The sequence below is a fragment of the Rana temporaria genome, chromosome 7 (genome assembly GCF_905171775.1).
Source record: "Rana temporaria chromosome 7, aRanTem1.1, whole genome shotgun sequence".
NCBI lineage: Eukaryota > Metazoa > Chordata > Amphibia > Anura > Ranidae > Rana > Rana temporaria.
The window spans coordinates 165676702-165696493 of NC_053495.1; the positions used below are offsets into that span (position 1 = coordinate 165676702).

General features: G+C 42.0%; 1 protein-coding gene across 1 annotated transcript in view; it reads left to right on the top strand.

Moving 5' to 3' along the window:
• Positions 1–19792, top strand: part of ASTN1 (astrotactin 1) — a 796876-nt gene that overhangs the window by 658189 nt on the left and 118895 nt on the right. The window contains exons 13-14 of the mRNA XM_040360365.1: positions 2975–3169; positions 16113–16240. Coding sequence (XP_040216299.1) covers positions 2975–3169; positions 16113–16240 — 323 coding nt within the window. The remainder of the gene's footprint in view (positions 1–2974; positions 3170–16112; positions 16241–19792) is intronic.

Here is a 19792-nt window from a genome sequence, read left to right on the forward strand (position 1 = left end):
AGAAATATAGGGCCAGATTCACAAAAGAGATACGACGGCGTACCTCCTGATACGCCGTCGTATCTCTGTGATCCGCCCATCCTAACTATGCGGCTGATTCATAGAATCAGTTACGCATAGATAGCCCAAAGATCCGACAGGTGTAATTGACTTACACCGTCGGATCTTAGGATGCAATTCTAGGCCGCCCGCTAGGTTGCGAGGCCATTGCGGTCGGCGTAGAATATGCAAATGACTAGTTAAGGCGATTCACGAACGTTCGCGATGCCCATCGATCTAAATTTACGACGTTTCCGTCGAGATGTGCGTCGTAAAATTAGGGCTACCTCCTAGGTGTTCTAAGCAATGTTAAGTATGGCTGTCGTTCTCGCGTCGAAATTTAAAATTTCACGTCGTTTGCGTAAGTTGTCCGTGAATGGCGCTGGACGCCATTTACGTTAACGCCAAAACCAATGACGTTCTTGCGACGTCATTTAGCGCAATGCATGTTGGGTAATTTACCCGACGGAGCATGCGCAGTACGCTCGGCGCGGGAACGCACCTAATTTAAATGGTGCCCGCCCCATTTGAATTAGGCGGGCTTGCGCCGAGCGGATTTACGTTACACCGCCGCAAGTTTACAGGTAAGAGCTTTGTGAATCAGGCACTTACGCTGTAAACCTGCGGCGGTGTAACGTAAATGGGATACGTTACGCCGCCGAGGAGTAACGTAATTGTACCTGAATCTGGCCCTTAGGCCCCGTACACACGTCCGAGGAACTCGACGGGCAAAACACATCGTTTTGTCCGTCGAGTTCCTTGTGAAGCCGCCGAGGACCTCGGCGAGCTGAAATTTCCCATTGAACAACGAGGAAATAGAGAACATGTTCTCTATTTCCTCGCCGAGGTCCTCGTCGGCTTCCGCAGGCCGAAAGTGTACACACGGCCAGGTTTCTCGGCAGAATTCAGCTCCGAGTTTCTGGCTGAATTCTGCCGAGAAACTCGGTCGTGTGTACGGGGCCTAAGTCTTTTTCTCCCTTGTATATTGTAAAAAATAAAAAATAGTGGCTATTAACTGCATGTGGTGCACTGTATCAACTATCTGTTTTTTTTTCTCTTGTTTTATCTCAGAACTTAGAAGCTGAAAGGCATTTTTTAATTGTGTTACAGTCCAAGGGCAAATTTAAATGGCAGCTGAGCTGATGAAGATTTGCCTTTTTGTACCTAAGCTCACTTAATGTTAAACTCAATTTAGAAGGTGTGTAGTCTCAAAGGAAATAAACAGGTCGGGCTAAAATGAACTTAGAGTTAATAAATTCACACATAATGGATTTTTACAGATTTACTGATTACTACCTCTTAATCAACACTGACAAAACATATATAAAAGAGAGAGATCACTGAAAACAAAAAAGACATAGGCCATTTGTTGTGGCATGGGTGCAGGTAATCTTCTTAGGACCCTAATACAAAATATGAACTGGGGTCCCTTGAGACAAGCATTCAGAATCAGTGGGAGGATTGACGTCATGGGCTTTTGCAAAGGTTGCTATTCTCAGAGAACGTTATAGGTTCTATAGATTTTAATAGACACTTTTTCATTTACTTGTATTATACGTAACAGCAAGAAATAAGAGGTCCCTATTAAAAACCACTTCCAGACCACCCACTGTATATATGCGTTGTCACTTTAAAGATGGATATCTCTGTTATGGCAGCAGCTAGCTGCCATAATCCAGGTATCCATCTCTTCAATGAGTGCTCCGGTTTACGATAATGGTGATCTCTGCAGTGGATTCAATGCAAGATCACCGTTGTCGGCGGCGGGAGAGGGGCAGCCCCTCCTGAAAACAGTGTTCAAATCACACATGTGAGGTATCGCCGCGAAAAATAATTCTAGCCCTAGGACCTCTTCTGTTACTCAAAACATGTAACCTGTAGAATTTTTTAAACGTCACCTATGGATATTTTTAAGGGTAAAAGTTTGTTGCCATTCCACGAGCCGGCTTTTTTTAAGCGTGACATGTTGGGTATCAATTTACTCGGCGTAACATTATCTTTCACAATCAAAAAAAAAAATTGGGCTAACTTTACTGTTGTCTTATTTTTTAATACAAATTTTTTATTTTTACCAAAAAAAGTGCGCTTGGAAGGCCGCTGCGCAAATACGGTGTGACATAAAGTATTGCAATGGCTGCCATTTTATTCTCTAGGGTGTTAGATTTTTTTTTATAATGTTTAGGGGTTCTAAGTAATTTTCTAGCAAAAAAACGTGTTTTTAACTTTCAAACATTGAGTCTGAAAAAGAGTCTCGGCCCTTAAGTGGTTAAGATTTTGCACCAAGGCACCATAGTCTCTGAACCCTCATGTTCATTGCAGAGAATGTCTACTAGAACAGTGACAGCCCATATTTAATGCATTCACCTGGGCAGTAAAAACTGGAAGATTAAATGGGCAGTAAAAATATCAGTAGGACACAATGTTATGGACATAGTAAATCTTTTTTTTTTTCTGGAGCAGAAGTGCAAGTTTTGAGCAGAACTATACAAACCCCAGGGGTCATGTAATGGTTATTACCAAATCATTTCCGTTGCTGCTTAACCTTTTTAAAATCCTTTTTTTTTTCTTGTTGACAGTTTTTCTGGCTCTTAGATTGGACAGAATGAATTTGTTCACACTTGGCCATGAGTACATATTTATTTTAAAGGCATATGTGGTTTTAAGTGTGGGTGTCAAGACCGCTTTTACTCAATATATGGATTTTATTTCATTAATGTTCTGTTTTAATTATCATTAAGGTCAGACCCGTGTTCTTTTCTCTCTTAATGAGCACACCCAGCAATTATGTCTTTGATTTTTTTTCCTCTACATGCCTCTGATCATATCGTAACAAAGAAGGCACGTATTTGCTGATGACAAGAAATAGCTAAAGCTCTGTAGTTTAGTGTATAGAATCAATAATTGATTTGACCTTATGTATGTTTTTCTCCTGCAGCTGTATTGAAGATTATAAATTGGGTCCTGATGGGCTGTCATGTCATCTGGTCACAGAGCCCTGTCCCGGTGGAGCGCACTGTGGAGAGAGTCCTGAGATGCCGATGAACCAGACCCTCTTTGGAGAGCTTTTCTATGGCTACAATAATAAGACCAAGGACATTTCGTCAGGGCAACTACTGAAAGGAACATTTAGGTGAGTAATAAATATATTTATTCTTTTTGATGAAATACATTTAAAAGTTTGTCTGTGAAGGCTGAAGCGAAATACAACACATTTATTGGGTTTACTCTAGTTGCCTTGCTTAAAGTAAACTTGTGGTCAGAGTCTTCACTTGGAAATGCGATACCCTAACTACCAAGGCCTGATGTGCCTTGACCTAGCTGGTCGGTACACCTGAAAGAGGGAATACCCTAAAATCTTATCTTGGACTAAAATATTTTATGAATTGCAGCACCCTGTGATGCCTGCAAATACCCGTGTAAAGCTAGCCATACTCGTTGATTGCAGCCTCTGTTCATCCGCCTTTTGTACTGCCTGATTTCTCATTAGAAAAGGTCAGGTCAGTTTGAGTCTTTAAATTTATCCATTGAGCCCTCTGTAATCTCGACCCAACCCATATATCCAAACCAAACCCATACAAAAGACCTTAACCAAGCTGGCATGAAAGTAGAAGTCAACCCTAACACTAAAATCCCTGTATCTACAAACATCCATGATCTTAAGCCCTGTTAAAATCTCTCGCGGCTATAATGTATTGTCGGCTCCCGGCAATTCAGAGAAAAGTCATTCATAAAAATAAAAAAAGCGTGGGGTTCCCCCCAAATTCAATTTCCAGGCCCTTCAGGTCTGGTATGCATATTAAAGGGAACCCCGCCGTCAAGAAAAAAAAAAAAGAAATGACGTGGGGTTCCCCCCAAATATCCATTTCAGACCTTTCAGGTCTGGTGTGGATTTTAAGGGGAACTCTTGTGCAGGGACAGTTCTAAGCACGGGAAACATGCGCTACTTCACAGGCATACTATACACCCACCCCCCAGGTACGAAATTTAAAGGAATATTTCACTTTTATTGTTTCACGTTAAGCATTATTAAATTCACTCCTCCTGAAAAAATGACAGTTTTTAAAACTTTTTTTGCATTGATACATGTCCCTTGAGGCAGGACCCAGGTCCCCAAACACTTTTTAGGACAATAACTTGCATATTATCCTTTAAAATTAGCACTTTAGATTTCTCCCATAGACTTTTACAGGGTGTTCCGAGGCAAACAGACAATGTTTGAGTCGAACATGAGTTCGACTCAAACTCGAAGCTCATCCCTATTCTTCACACAGAATTTTAATCGGTCGATAATTTTTCCTTCAATCCCTATTCATATAGTTAGAAAATTTGGAATTTGTTAGAAAACGAATATATGAAACAAAATTTAATGAATTTCAGCGAAATTCTTTACTATTTCATTTGGAGATTTAAATACATCCAAATAACCAAAAATTCATCCAAATTTATATTTGTGCCAAAACTAATTGCACAAGTCCACATTTTGATGCCACGACAGACTGATGCCGAGTACAGACGGTCGTTTTTTGTGATGAAAAAAACAGACGTTTTAAATCATGAAATAAAACGACGTTTTTGAAACTTCATTTTCAAAAACGACATTGCCTACACACCATCGTTTTTTCAAAATGCTCTAGCAAAGCGCGGTTACGTTCAGCACTCTTTTCCATTGAAGCTAGCTTCATAACTTGCTTCTGAGCATGTGCGGGTTTAAAAACGTTGTTTTAAACGTCGTTTTGCCCACCCACTATCATTTTAATTGACACAAAAAACGACGTTTTGAAAAACGACACAAAAAATTCAAGCATGTTCGACTACGTTTTTTTTCATCACAAAAAAACGACCGTCTGTACGTGGCATAAGGCAATAAGGAGTGATATACTGTACAACCCTCATCGCTTTAAAGTTGAAATCCAGACAACCAAGTAATATACGGTACATACAGTGTATATATGTTTTGCTTACCAATGGATTTGTAATTTTGTTCAGCCTGTCTTGTGATTTACACACATTCACCACACTGCACAGGTAGGCATGTGACCCCACTTTTTTTAAATTCACCTTTCCATTTTTTCCATGTCACCTCTATGTGTCCAGCCTGCTCATTGGACAATAAATCAGCAATCCTTCTGTCCATAGAAAAATTAGGTGACCCTGAAAGCAATGAAACTAAAGCAAGAAAGGGCAGAGTTGTTTTCTTGACTATTTAGTGTAGCAGCAGTGTCTGGATCACAAGACTGGCCAGAAAAAAATGAAAATTTCTTTGGCAGATAAAGAAGTTCACATATAAGTATTTCAACAGTGTATTGATGTTTGCCTGGAGTTCATCTTTCTTTTCTATGTGAGAGTTAATGATTGCATGAAGCATCAATCATCATAAACCAGTTGTGTTGAGAAGTTGTTGTTCTTAGGGGAAAGGCTGTCATTGACACTCATCGAAAATACATATGGCAGTTCTTCCTTTAACAACTAATCAGTGTCAGTCTGGCTAATTTCAGATAAAGGCTCTATCCAGTTCTCAGCTCAGTTATGGAAGTCAATAACCTGAGTGCTGTAAATTACTGAACAATCCCACAGTGTCAGTAGGGAAAAGTTTACCTCTTTCTTCTTTCTGAAAATGTATTTAGAGGACTGGCCACATACTACTGAATTTGAATGTATGACATGCAGTATGTCACAAAAGTGAGTACACCCCTTACATTTTTGTAAATATTTTATTATATCTTTTCATGTGACAACACTGAAGAAATTACACTTTGCTACAATGTAAAGTACTGAGTGTACAGCTTGTATAACAGTGTAAATTTGCTGTCCCCTCAACATAACTCAACACACAGCCATTAATGTCTAAACCGCTGCTAACAAAAGTGAGTACACCCCTAAGGGAAAATGTCCAAATTGGGTCCAAAGTGTCAATATTTTCAGTGGTCACCATTATTTTTCAGCGCTGCCTTAACCCTCTTGGTCATGGAGTTCACAAGAGCTTCACAGGTTGCCACTGGAGTCCTCTTCCACTCCTCCATGACGACATCACAGAGCTGGTGGATGTTGGAGATCTTGCGCTTTTCCACCTTCAATTTGAGGATGTCCCTCAGAAGCTCAATATGGTTTAGGTCTGGAGACATGCTTGGCCAGTTCATCACCTTTACCCTCAGATTATTTGGCAAGGTAGTGGTTGTCTTGGAGGTGTGTTTGTGGTCGTTATCATGTTGAAATACTGTCCTGCGCCCCAGTCTCCGAAGGGAGGTGATCATGCCATAGAAATCCTTGTTGAGTGACTGTTAGGGGATGGCAACACACTCTCCCTTTCTCAATGATGGTCCTGTAATGTCGCTCATTCACATACTCTTCCAATAAAGACTACAGTGCAGGACACCTGACCTGAAAAATGGAAAGTGGTTATAGCAGCGCTGAGAGGCTACAAAAGATGGAGGAAAGTGTGAAGAAAATATTTTAATAAAGAAACAAACATGGCAATTGCTTACCGTATATACTTGAGTATAAGCCAAGTTTTTCTGCTGCAAATGCCCCCTTGGCTTATACAGTACTCGAGTCACCTTTTTGTGCCTGATATCCCGGACTTTGGGGACTTGGTATCAGCCGGCTGGCCTGGCACACATGTTGTCTCTGCTCATGGAAATTGGCATGCTAATTTTAGCTTATACCCATACATAGATTCATGCATTGCATGAATCTATCTATGGTCGCTGCTGACACCCCCTATTCAGGTGTCCCACCCCTTTTCGGGTGCCGGGCACCTGAATTACAAAGGCAGGGTTTTTTTTTGGAACTGCCTGAGAGGCAACCAAAAATGTTGGTTATATCTGTTCGCTCAGCTGTGTGTTAGCAAAGCAAAAGAATTTGCTTTGCTAACACGCCTCTCAGCCAATTAGGTTGCCGGGTCTGTTACCGGTCACCTGATTGCCTGAAATGTCAAGCGCTGTGATTGGGCGGAAGAGGACATGGAGGACGTGCGAGCCAGGTAAGTGTGGGGCAGCATCTGATGGGGCACAGTAGTGGCAATTGATGGGCACATTGGCAGCATCTGATGGGGCACAATAGCGGCAATTGATGGGCACATTGGCAGCATCTGAAGGGGCACAGTAGCAGCAATTGATGAGCACACTAGCAGCATCTGATGGGGCACAATAGCGGCAATTGATGGGCACACTGGTAGCATCTGATGGGGCACACTGGTGGCAATTAATGGGTACAGTGTCAGAAATTGATGGATACAGTGGCTGCGTTTGATGGCACAGTGGTGGTAATTTATGGGTACAGTGGCTGCGTTTGATAGCACAGTGGCGGCAATTTATGGGTACAGTGGCTGCGTTTGATGGCACAGTGGCGGCAATTTATGGGTACAGTGGCTGCGTTTAATGGCACAATGGCGGCAATTTATGGGTACAGTGGCTGGGTTTGATGGCACAGTGGCGTCAATTTATAGGTACAGTGGCTGCGTTTGATGGCACAGTAGCTGCGTTTGGCACAGTAGCTGCATTTGAAGGGCACAGTGGCTGCAATTGATGTTTTTTTTTCTGTTTCTTCGCCCCCCCCCAAACATTTTGAGCACCAGCCGCCACTGGTATCGTATTTTACACCATTTTATACCATAGTAGGATAGAGTTATTAAGAATATTTTATGTGGAAGGCGTAGGTTTACTTTAGTTTTCCATTGCAAAATGTGCAAAGTTGGATGTTTATTTGCAAACTGGCTAAATGGAAATGTTGTAATTGTGGATATGCAATAGATGTACAAGAGGACCTTTCTGGGTAAAGAACTATAAGGAATTTGATATAAGCTATAGCAACCAGCCAAAGTAAAACTGTCATTTAAGGCTGGAAATTCGAATAACATTGAAGTGGTTATGACCGATGCAATTTTTTTCTTTTTCCCCCCAATTTACCTCTCAAAATGCCAGCCTGCGATTGTCCAGTCCATCTATTTGTCTCCATCAAAAAGATCTCATCTCTGTCACAGCGAACACATCAAAAATGTTTTGTAATAAATTTCACCACAGCCCTGACAATTACTCCAACAATTCAGCATTGTCTGGAGGTACTTTGTCTGACCCCAGCTTGGACAGAGTTAAAATATGGATCCTCAAGCCCATTGTTAAATGAATCATCTGTATTCAGTGTGTTTGCATCAAAAGGATAATGGACCAAAAAAAAAGATAACAAGCAGCTTTCAAGGTCTATTATCCCTTTCATATCAACACAGTGACTATATAGTCGCAGTGCATTTAACATAGACGTCAATGAAGTCTGTTTTCAACCAGGTCAAGCCATGTTTATCTCTTTGTGAATAAAACTTGTGAAACCTTAAGAAAATATACAAACCCTACTATTAAACTCATAGGAAACATTACATCTTTAGATGTACTGTATATTGTTATTTACTGTCAATTCTCTATTTTATCTTCTATCCTGCAGTTCTATAATGCATATAGTGCAATTAACCTAGCAATCCATTTAATTGTGCTAAATCTGCACATGCAAAGGCATTAGAGTCAAAATATGCCCTTTAATTAACTCTATGTAAGGCCTAATAGTTAATATTATAATTACTCCATAAGTCAATTAGGACATCTTTTAATTTAGTAGAAATAAATGTGGCCATAAACACGATCAGACCTGATAAATCTGCTCATCCAGTAAGGGTTAAATTGTGTATATAGCCAAACCTTGTTTTAAAACCATTAGATAGATTAGGGATACATTTGAACCCTTGTCAAGTTTGAATTGCTGTTTTTTCTTCATTAGGGAGATGCCCACCGTCCCAGAGACAAAATGGGGTGGGAAATTCAAAAGAGTTGTTTCCAGAACAAGAAGTAAGGGGAGATCTTCCAATGACGACATTGTCAACTGTCCAAGAGAGTAATTATTTTCACATTGTAGGGTTTGCCTCTCACTTCCATGTTGCACCCATGGAACGGTTATTGAAGAGAAGTTTTCCCAATGGAAAACAGACAGCAAAAATTTAATTGATAGGGGATCCAACCCTTCATTACGCTATCTAAATCTAATATACAACGTTGTTACTGTACATACACTTTAACCGCTTGCCGCATTTTTATAGCACTGTTCGCTGTATAAATGACAATGGTCCCAAAATAGTGTCAAATAGTCTCCGATGTGTCCGCCATAATGTCGCAGATCACCACCATTACTAATAATAAATAATAATAAAAATGCCATAAAACTATACCTTATTTTGTAGACACTATAACGTTTGTGCAAACCGATTTTTTTTACCAAAAATATGTAGAAGAATACATATTGGCCTAAACTGAGAAAGACATTTTTTTTATATATATATTTTTGGGGGATATTTATTATAGCAAAAAATAAAAAATATTGCTTTTTTTTTTAAAGTGTCGCTCTTTTTTTGTTTAAAGCGCAAAAAATAAAAACGCAGATGTGATAAAATACCACCAAAAGAAAGCTCTATTTGTGGAAAAAAAAGGACATCAATTTTGTTCTTGGTGCAGACCGGACAATGGTCAGTTAAAGAGGTGCAGTGCCGTATCGCAAAAAAGTGCTCTGGTCAGGAAGGAGGTAAATTCTTTCGGGGCTGAAGTGGTTAAACACAATATGTACACAGGAGCAAATTACTGTGACGTAGTGTTCCCAGTTGAACAAAAGATACCCAAATTATATTGGAACAGCTAACAATAAAGGGGCCTCAGATACCATCTACCATCGCACCCTACATAAATGAGTAGGAGGTATATATCATAGCCATATATTTGCAATGATGGAAGCCTCTATCCCTGCCCTATTGTTTACATGGTTGGAAAAGCCTAAATGCATCTAAACGTGCCTAAGAGCTAGAAACATTTGGCACGTCAGCATTTTTTCATTTCAGTGTCCAGAATAAATGAATATTCTGCCCAATAAAATAAATAAATTACCTAAATGTGCCCAAATGCCTGCTAGAAGAAAAGCATTTACAAAACCAGGAGTGTAAATGAAGACACTTGAACAAGTATGCAGATAAAGAGCTCTGAATATGCTTTATGCAAACTAGTTTTATACCACTGTTTTAGAAAGTGTGGAAACCAATGGCACATAATTAGATCATCCACAGGGCAACCTAGAAAGAAGCCTAGGTGGATGTCCAGAGGTGCCAGCTACAACCTTCATGCTCTTGCAGTGAACCAAGGTGATAGTGCAGTTGGTCGCATCTGTCTACTTACTTGCCTGTTACTCGGTGTCTGATGGTCACAATCGTTCAGTGCTATTTAGGCAACTTCTCTGTGCCTACTGCCATCTTTATGAATGCCAATCTGTGAATCAAAGTGATGGGGTGGGGTGCAATGTTCTTGCCTTGCCTAGAGCCTCACTACTGTAATCCATCTTCAGTCATCATATTGTACTAGCCAGGCAACTAATGCCCCGTACACATAATCGGAAATTCTGTTGGAAAAACCTTGGATGGTTTTTCCAACCGAATTCCGCTCAAGCCTGGCTTGCATACACATGGTCACACAAAAGGTCTCTGAACTTTCGAACGTCAAGAACGTGGTGACGTACAACACTACGACGAGCCGAGAAAATTAAGTTCAATGCTTCCGAGCATGCGTCAAATTGTTTCCGAGCATGCATCGGAATTTTGCACGTCGGAATTGCTACAGATGATCGGATGTAAAAATCTGAAAATTTGAGAACCAGCTCTCAATCTTTTGCTGACGGAAATTCCGACAGCAAAAGTCCAATGGAGCATACACACGGTCGGAATTTCCGTTCAAAATCTCACATCGGACTTTTGCTGTCGGAATTTCCGATCGTGTGTACGGTGCATAATAGTTTCAGAAGTAAAACAGTAATGACATCTTCTATATTTATCCTTGTACTGGTCTCCTTTAAATTATATTTATCACTAGGCATGAGTTGACGGTTTGGTCCAAACCTACGTTTGGACTAAACTTTGGTGGACGATTTGCCCAAACCATTGCCTGTTTGCCTGGAGTTGAAAATCAGATATAAAAGTCACAAGTGTTTAGATGTCCTGGGGAACCTCAAGAATCTCAAGAATTTTTGTTTGTTTATTTTATTTGCATGATGTTCCACCCCCTTAAAATACCAGACTCAAAGGGTCTGATATATGTACCCACATATTTATATACATATTTTGCACGACAAAATGTAATTTAATTGGGAATAGTAGTTAGCACAATCCACAATTGTTTATATATATATATATATATATATATATATATATATATATATATATATATATATATATATATATATATATATGGGGGGGGGGGGGGTTCTATGCAGTAAAAGTTAAATTTACCAATTAAAAAAATATATATGCTCAGTTTAAAAAAGTAAAAAACAGCATACAGACCCCTCCAAACTTTGCCCAAAATACATACCAGACTCTTGAATGGGTCTGTGCTCTGCTTTTTTTTTTTCTTTTTTTTTTTTAAGAAGCTATAAATGACACGTTTCCTAAAGCCCATCCCCATGTTATTTTTGATACTCCTTTGCCTTTTAGCCCAAAAAAGGGCATTTTGAATTTGACAAATTCAGTTTCCATGTATTTAATGGGGTTCAAATTCAGCATTTGAGCTTCTTTGAAGTTAGACAAAAATATTTGACACTCATAGGCAATATCTGTAATAGAAAAAAAGTAGGAATCGGACATATAAAAAATCATAAGCTTTTATTATATAACACAGCCCTCAAAATTTCCACTTGCCTACTAGCATTTGGCGAGTGGATTTAAGCTGGGGGCGAGTGATGACAGGGCTGCATGACCAATCTCCCTCCAATCTGTGCCTACACTTAGAGTCTCGATGAGATTGGCGGCCGAAGAGGAAAGGTGCATGCTCGGGAAAAGTAGTCTGGTGAGCCACGCACAGGCAGAGCAGTACACAGGTGCTCTCCTTACAATTCTCATTAAGCCATGGGACCTAACAGTATGACCTCTCTGAGCCTGCCCCCCTCCCCCGGGCCCGACCAATGTAGCTGGAGAGCAGAAAGTAAGGAGTGAGGTGGAGGATTGCAAAAATGACCACTCCGGTGCAGCGCTCACTGAAAGTTGCCCTGACATGAAAGCGGCAGCCTTCTAGTTTGTGCAGGAAGACAGTCCTGAATAGGACTAGGATCTAGGCAAGTATTATACAGATATGGGAAAGACACGTGTAGGAGAGATGTATGAGCTGCACACCCCGAAAAAAGATCATATGGAAAAGTTTTCCCATTGGGGCTTTTTAACAGCAATGTAACAGGGTCAAGAAAGTAGGATAGATAGCGCTATAAAAATGATTTATTAAGAAAATGTCTGATGTCATATTATAATTAAAATACCAGATATGAATTCTGGTCCAATGATACAATACATATTCCACAATACAGCATACAAACACAATTATACACATCGTTACATTTAGGGTTGTCCCGATACCACTTTTTTAGGACTGAGTACGAGTACCGATACTTTTTTTCAAGTACTCGCCGATACCGAATACCGATACTTTTTTTTAAGTTTTATTTTGACAGTGGCAGTAATATGCAGTACTGACGCTTGGACTGTCAGTTATTTTTTACAATTCATTTTTTTTAATATTCTTTACTATATATATATATATATATATATATATATATATATATATATATATACATATACATACACACACACACACACACACACACACACACACAATGCTTTCTTTGGGGGGGGGGGCGGTGTCAGTTTTTTTTTTTATTTAACTTTATTATTTTTACAATTATTTTTTTTGTTTTTAGCAGCTCTGTTGGGGGGGCTTTGGTGAGATATTGGGGGTCTTAACAGACCCCTAATATCTCCTATTTAAGACAGAGAAAGGGACTAAGGACACAGATTCCCCAGTCCCTTTCTCTGCAGGCTCAACTGCGCTGTAAATGAATGTAAAGGAGACAGCGGCTTCTCTACATCCATAAACTGAGACATCGTTACACAGTTATGATGCTCAGTTATGAATGGACAGTCAGTGATCACTGACTGTTCATTCAGAAAAGGGCTCCTTCCTCTGCTCTCCATCCTGACAGATCGAGGACAGAGGGGGGGGGGGGGGCACGGCGGGGGACCGGAGCGATACACAGAGGGGAGTGGAGGACGGCGGGGACCAGAGCGGTACACAGAGGGGAGCGGAGGACCGGAGAAGAGCATGGAGGGGGACCGATGCGGAGCACGGCGGGGGAAACACTAGCAGAACACGGCGGGGGACACGAGCGGAGCATGGAGGGGTACTGATGCACAGCACTGCTGGGTACAGCAATAGAGCATGGACGGGGACCGGAGCGGTACACGGCGGGGGACACACAGACAGAGGCATCTAACACAATACAGAACCCCCCCCTCATATACAGAACACCCCCCCACAATACAGAACCCCCCCTATACAGAACCCCCCCTATACTAACACCCCCCCACAATACAGAACCCCCCCTCATATACAGAACCCCCCTATACTAACACCCCCCCCACACAATACAGAACCCCCCCCTCATATACAGAACACCCCCCCACAATACAGAACCCCCCCTATACAGAACCCCCCCTATACTAACACCCCCCCACAATACAGAACCCCCCCCTCATATACAAAACCCCCCTATACTAACACCCCCCCCCACACAATACAGAACCCCCCCCCATACAGAACACCCTCCCCCCACAATACAGAACATCCCCTCATATACAGAACATCCCCTCATATACAGAACATCCCCTCATATACAGAACACCCTCCCCCCACAATACAGAACACCCCCCCCCCTTACAATAGTGCAGAGTGACTGACACCCCCTTGTCTTCAGACTCAGCGCGCCCCACAGAGCAGAGCACTTGTACGGAGGAGGAGGTGGGAGGCGGCGCCGCAGCTTCACACTCGGCTGTGTGACTGTCAGACAGAGACAGTCACAGCTGAGCCGATAGTATCAGAGCTGCGGCGCTGCGCTGCCATGGAGAAGGGGATCATTGCGGCGGGTCCCGGGTGGCGGGTATAACTAGGGTACGGCTCGCAAACACCACCCCCCCCCTGAATAGCCCAGCCTGTGTTTTACCTAGTCTGCCATGCCGTGCCATCAATCATGCTGTCACCGCGGCCGCGCCATGCTTTAGTCACGGAGGGGGGGTGTCGGCCTGACGCCCCCTGCTTAGTCCGCCGTTGCACACAGAAGCTGTACACACTACACAGCGGGGAACATTACAGCTTTGAATAGCTGTAATGATTCGCTTCGCGCTGCGTTTAGACACTCCCCCTTGCTCCGGATTGGACAGTTCACCCGAGCAAGGGGGAGTGTCTATACGCGGCGGGGCGGGAAAGACTACAGCTATTCAAATGAATGCTGTAATGTTCCCCGCCCGTATGAACCAAGCGGGGATGCGCCGGGACGCGTCGTAGCGGCGGCGGGGAAGTATTCTATTCTGGTATCGGGGGTATTTGCGGGAGTACGAGTACTCCCGCAAATACTCGGAATCGGTCCCGATACCGATACTAGTATCGGTATCGGGACAACCCTAGTTACATTACATAATGCTATATAGTGTGAGAACCTGACGCGTTTCGACCTGTGTATGGTCTTATTCAGAGGTATAATTGGCTCTAAAAAATACATTAAATATCTACAGAATTTAAGAAGCATATCATCATACATCACATTTGAATAAACCATAATGGAATATACACAGCTGAAGAATGAAAAGAGTAATCACGTGACCAGAAATATTAAAAGCCGTTGAATGATCTGGAGGTCTCCATGGCTGCCCCCACCTCCCCAGGAGGGAGGAGCCCAACCCGAGGGATTTACAAGGAGCCACACTGTTGACGCCCTCCAAGGGACAGAAGAGTCGGCGCCTGCAATGAGTTCCCAAATAATGACCATGTGTTGATTAAGAGGAATTAAGTAAACTAAGGCCCCGTACACACCATAGAATCCATCCGCAGTTAAATCCCAGCAAATGGGTTTCAGCGGATAGATCCTATGGTGTGTACACGCCAGCGGATCTGTTTCCACGGATATATCTCCCCTGGGATGGATTCCAGCAGATCGGATATTTGCTGACATGCAGAACATATCCATCTGCTGGAGTCCATCCCAACAGATGGATCCGCTGGTCTGTACAGACTCACCGGATCCATCCGTCCGAAGAGATCCACCGCATGCGTCTAATTCCTTATATGACAGCATCGCGCACGTCGCAGAGTCATAATCGCGGCGACGGCGCGACACGTCATCGCCAGAGGATTTTGGCGCGGATTTCAATGCGATGGTGAGTACACTCCATCGCAGAGAAATCTGCTGAAATCTTCGAGAGGATTTATCCGCGGAAACGGTCCGCTGGACCGTATCCGCGGATAAATCCTCCCGTGTGTATGGGGCCTAACTCTTAGCACACATGCAAGAGTGTCAGTTAAACTGTAAATATTTCTACATATATGGAATAACTGCAATTATTAATTGTCAATATATAAATTCATCAAGGCATCCTATGTTTCCCACAAATGTGACTAACCAGTAGTAAGTAATAAGTAAATAGGACAATAAGGTAATGTTATACAGATTGGTAAAAAAATATATGTGAAGCCATTTATCACATAGCAGTAAACTATCTGCCTATTAGTAAAATGTGATACCTCAATAGGACCCAGTTAGAAATGTGCCCAGAGTCTACTTCTAATGCTGCGTACACACGATCAGGCTTTTGCCTGGCCAAATCACATCGGAATTCCGACGAAAAAAAATAGATCATGTTCTATATCTAAACTCAGATGGAATTCATCGGAATTTCTGATGAAAAAACTCCGATCGGGCTACACACGATCGGAAAATCCGATGGAAAAAGTCCATCTGACTTTTTCCGTCAGAAATTCCGATCGTGTGTACGGGGCATAAGTTAGTACAAACCAAAATTCAGCTATATGATTTGAAGTTTGCCGCTCATCACTCTTTACCACTATTTGCTATCTCTTATCACAAATGTATTAATACATGTGCGCTACACTTGAAGAATCATTAGGAACCAAATTTCCCTGCCCAATCCTTCACTAGCATTGATCTTTTTTTTTCTGTTTCAGACAAAATAACTTTGCTCGCGGTTTGGAGCACCAGCTGCCAGATGGCCTTCTTGTTACCACCGTACCATCAGAAACTCAGTGTCACGAAGAGATATCTGAGCCTGTTCCCGACCCTGATTTCCTGACAGGTCAGTAAATCCATTTATTTACCCACTCACAGCTGGTTCAATACAATGCGACAGAAGAGCAGATCAAGAGATGTCTAATAGATTTGGAAATTGCATGCTTAACGGTAGTGTGAAAGTCAGGTTGTCAAAGGAACGCCTGAATGTGAATTACCTTGGTGAAATGTGCTTTTTCTACACTGTTGTGTTATTAGCTACTTATTCCTACCATACTGGAGTATATTGTTTACTGGGTGTTTAAAACCTATATTATCACCCTTTAATGAGTTATCGCATGTCAGTCTTGGAAGTTTTTTATTTTTTTATTTCTGTGAGTGAAAAGCCTGATAAACCATTAAAAGGTGATAATATTGAGTGATAACACATAAGCTACAGATCGATGAAACCACCTCTGGGTAGTGATGTCTCAGACAGGTTTGCGAAGGAAATGTTACATTCAAATAAGGCTTCCTGAATCCTGATACAGCCAAAGAATGGATTTCCTGAGAGGGAATGGAGTTTTGTAATCATATTCAGTCTGAGTACGGGGAAAGCTGTGATGTAAAACAAAAAGGGACCTTGATTTAGAGTCTGTTTAACCACTTGACCTCCGGAAGATTCCCCCCCCCCCCCCTTCATGACCAGGCAATTTTTTTCAATACGGTTGGCTCTACTGGGCAAATCACCATAGCTGTAAGGTGGCCCTTTAAATAGACTTTGCAGGTGCGTGCCCGCTTGACGTAGGAGACGATGCACGTGGCCGTCAGCCACGATGTTCGTTGGGCACCCACAATTGCTCCTGAGAGAAACAGAACGGGGGATCTGTCAATGTAAACAGACAGTTCCCCGTTCTGTCAGGGAAGTAAAGAGAGATCTGCTGTTCCTACTGATCAGGAACAGCGATCTCGACACCCTGTCAGTACACTCCCCCCACAGTTATAAACACCTCCCTTGATCGCCCCCTAGTGTTAACAGCTTCCCTGCCAGTGTCATTTGCACTGTAATCAGTGCTTATTTTTAGCTCTGATCATTGTATAAGTGTCACTGGTCCCAAAAAAGTATCAAAAGTGTCCGATCTGTCTGCTGCAATGTCGCAGTCCTGCTAAAAATTGCAGATCACTGTCATTACTAGTAGAAAAAAAATATACTAAAAATACCATTAATATATCCCTTATTTTGTAGACGCTATAACTTTTGTGCAAACCAATCAATATAAAGTCATTGTGATTTTTTTTTTTACCAAAAATATGTAGAAGAATACATATTGGCCTAGGCTGATGAAAAAATTAACTTGCGAACAGGCAAAAAATGTGTTTGAACATGCGAACACCGTTAAAGTCTATGGGACACGAACATGAAAAACCAAAAGTGCTTAATTTAAAGGCTTATGCATGATATTGTCAAAAAAAGTGTTTGGGGACCCGGGTCCTGCCCCAGGGGACATGTATCAATGCAAAAAAGGTTTTGAAAACTACTGATACTCCGGCGTACTTTCAAATTTGCTGCGTCGTATCTTTAGTTTGAATCCTCAAACCAAGATACGACAGCTTCTGGCTTCGATCCGACAGGTGTACGGCTTCGTACGCCTTCGGATCGTACGTTCAATACTTTGGCGCCCGCTGAATGGAGTTTGCGTCGTTTTCCGCGTCGGGTATGCTAATTAGCATTTTCTGTCGATCCACGAAGGTACGTGCGGCCGTCGCATTCTCTTACGTCGTTGCTAGTCGGCTTTTCCCGGCGTATAGTTAAAGCTGCTATTCTGTGGCGTATAGATAGACGTGCCATGTTAAAGTATGGCCGTCGTTCCCGCGTCAAATTTCAAATTTATTTATTTTTTGCGTAAGTCGTCCGTGAATAGGAAAGGACGTAATGCACGTCGAAGTTCAAAAAATGACGTTGGTGCGACGTCATTTCACGCAAAGCACGGCGGGAAATTTCAAAACAGAGCATGTGCAGTACGTTCGGCGCGGGAACGCGCCTAATTTAAATGATTCACACCCCCTACCCGGATAATTTTAATTAGGCGGGCTTGCGCCAGAGGGATTTACGCTACGCCGCCGCAACTTTACAGGCAAGTGCTTTTTTAATCAAGCACTTGCCCGTAAAACTTGTGGCGGTGTAACGTAAATGCGATACGTTACGCCGCGGCAAATGTACCTGAATCTGGCCCTAAAAGTGAAATATTCCTTTAAATTTCATACCTGGGGGTCTCTAGTATAACTGTAAAGTGGCACATTTTCCCATGTTTAGAACAGTCCCGCAGCAAAATGACATTTCTAAAGGAAAAAAGTCATTTAAAACTGATCGTGGCTGGATGAATTGTCGGGTCTCGACTCAAAAATTGGGCTCATCCCTAGTCTGGAGCAAGGCCCTCCTACCCTCTTGTTTTGTATTGTAACTACAATATACTGTCTCCCTTTATTTAAGTGCTGCACAAACTGTTGGCGTTATAAAAATTCTATATAATAATAATATTAGTAAGAAAACCAACTATTACCCACAATGCAATGCAAGTCTCCCTTCTCCCCATCCGCACAATGCTGCAACTAAAAACAAGCACACCCGCTGAAAGCAGATTTTAACCTTCAGCGCAGGCATTTCAGCAGCTCAGAGTTTATTGGCTGGAGTTCCCCTTTAGATGATGCCAACGTCTTGGCTGCTGACCTTGTACCATAGTGTTGTGATGAGAAATAACTAAAAGGTTCAGACATTAAATTTACCGTTCGACAATTCCAGCTCAAGACAATGCTAATCAGCACAGTGACATTATCGAACCATTCAGTTTTTCTTAGACATCTTCTTATCCCACTCTAACATATGCTGCGTAGTCAGCTCTCCGATATTGTATGAACCCTGTCTAATTAGCAGCTTTCATAGATAAGTGGGATCTGTCATTACTCTCCGCTCACCTATCACGAGAGCTGTCCGCAATTCTCCTTTTTTTGCTTACGCTGTAACCTTATACATGCACACGCATTATCTTCCCTTTATGGAAATTGGGAACATGGCTTAAACGGATGAGGTTGACCTTTTGTTAATATGATAAAAGGATTGTAAGGATGTTTTGACTCTGCCCGGGCTCCTGCATGTATCACACAAATACTGCAAGCCACCTCTTTGCCAAATCCTGGCCAGATTTCATTTTTTTTCTTCTTCGATGCATATTCAAGGAAAGGATGGCAGCATCCGACGCTTTGTGAGCTTAGCCTGCATCAGTTGCTGCCACTGCCAGTTTGGAATTAATGTTTTTATGGATGTGTTCAACAGAAGGCACTTGCTACAGCATGTTCTGTGAATATTTAAAGCAACGGTTATTGCTTTATGAGCTAAAGGGGGCCTCAACCCCTGATATCACCAAAGGGCTGCACATAATGTTCAATATACACTCACTGGCCACTTTATTAGGTACATCTGTTCAATTTCTTGGTAACACAATTTGCTAATCAGCCAGTTACATGGCAGCAACTCAATCCGATTAGGGATCTAGATGTGGTGAAGATGATTTGCTGAAATTCAAACCGAGCATCAGAATGAGGAAGAAAGACTGGCATGGTTGTTGGTGCCAGATATGTTGGT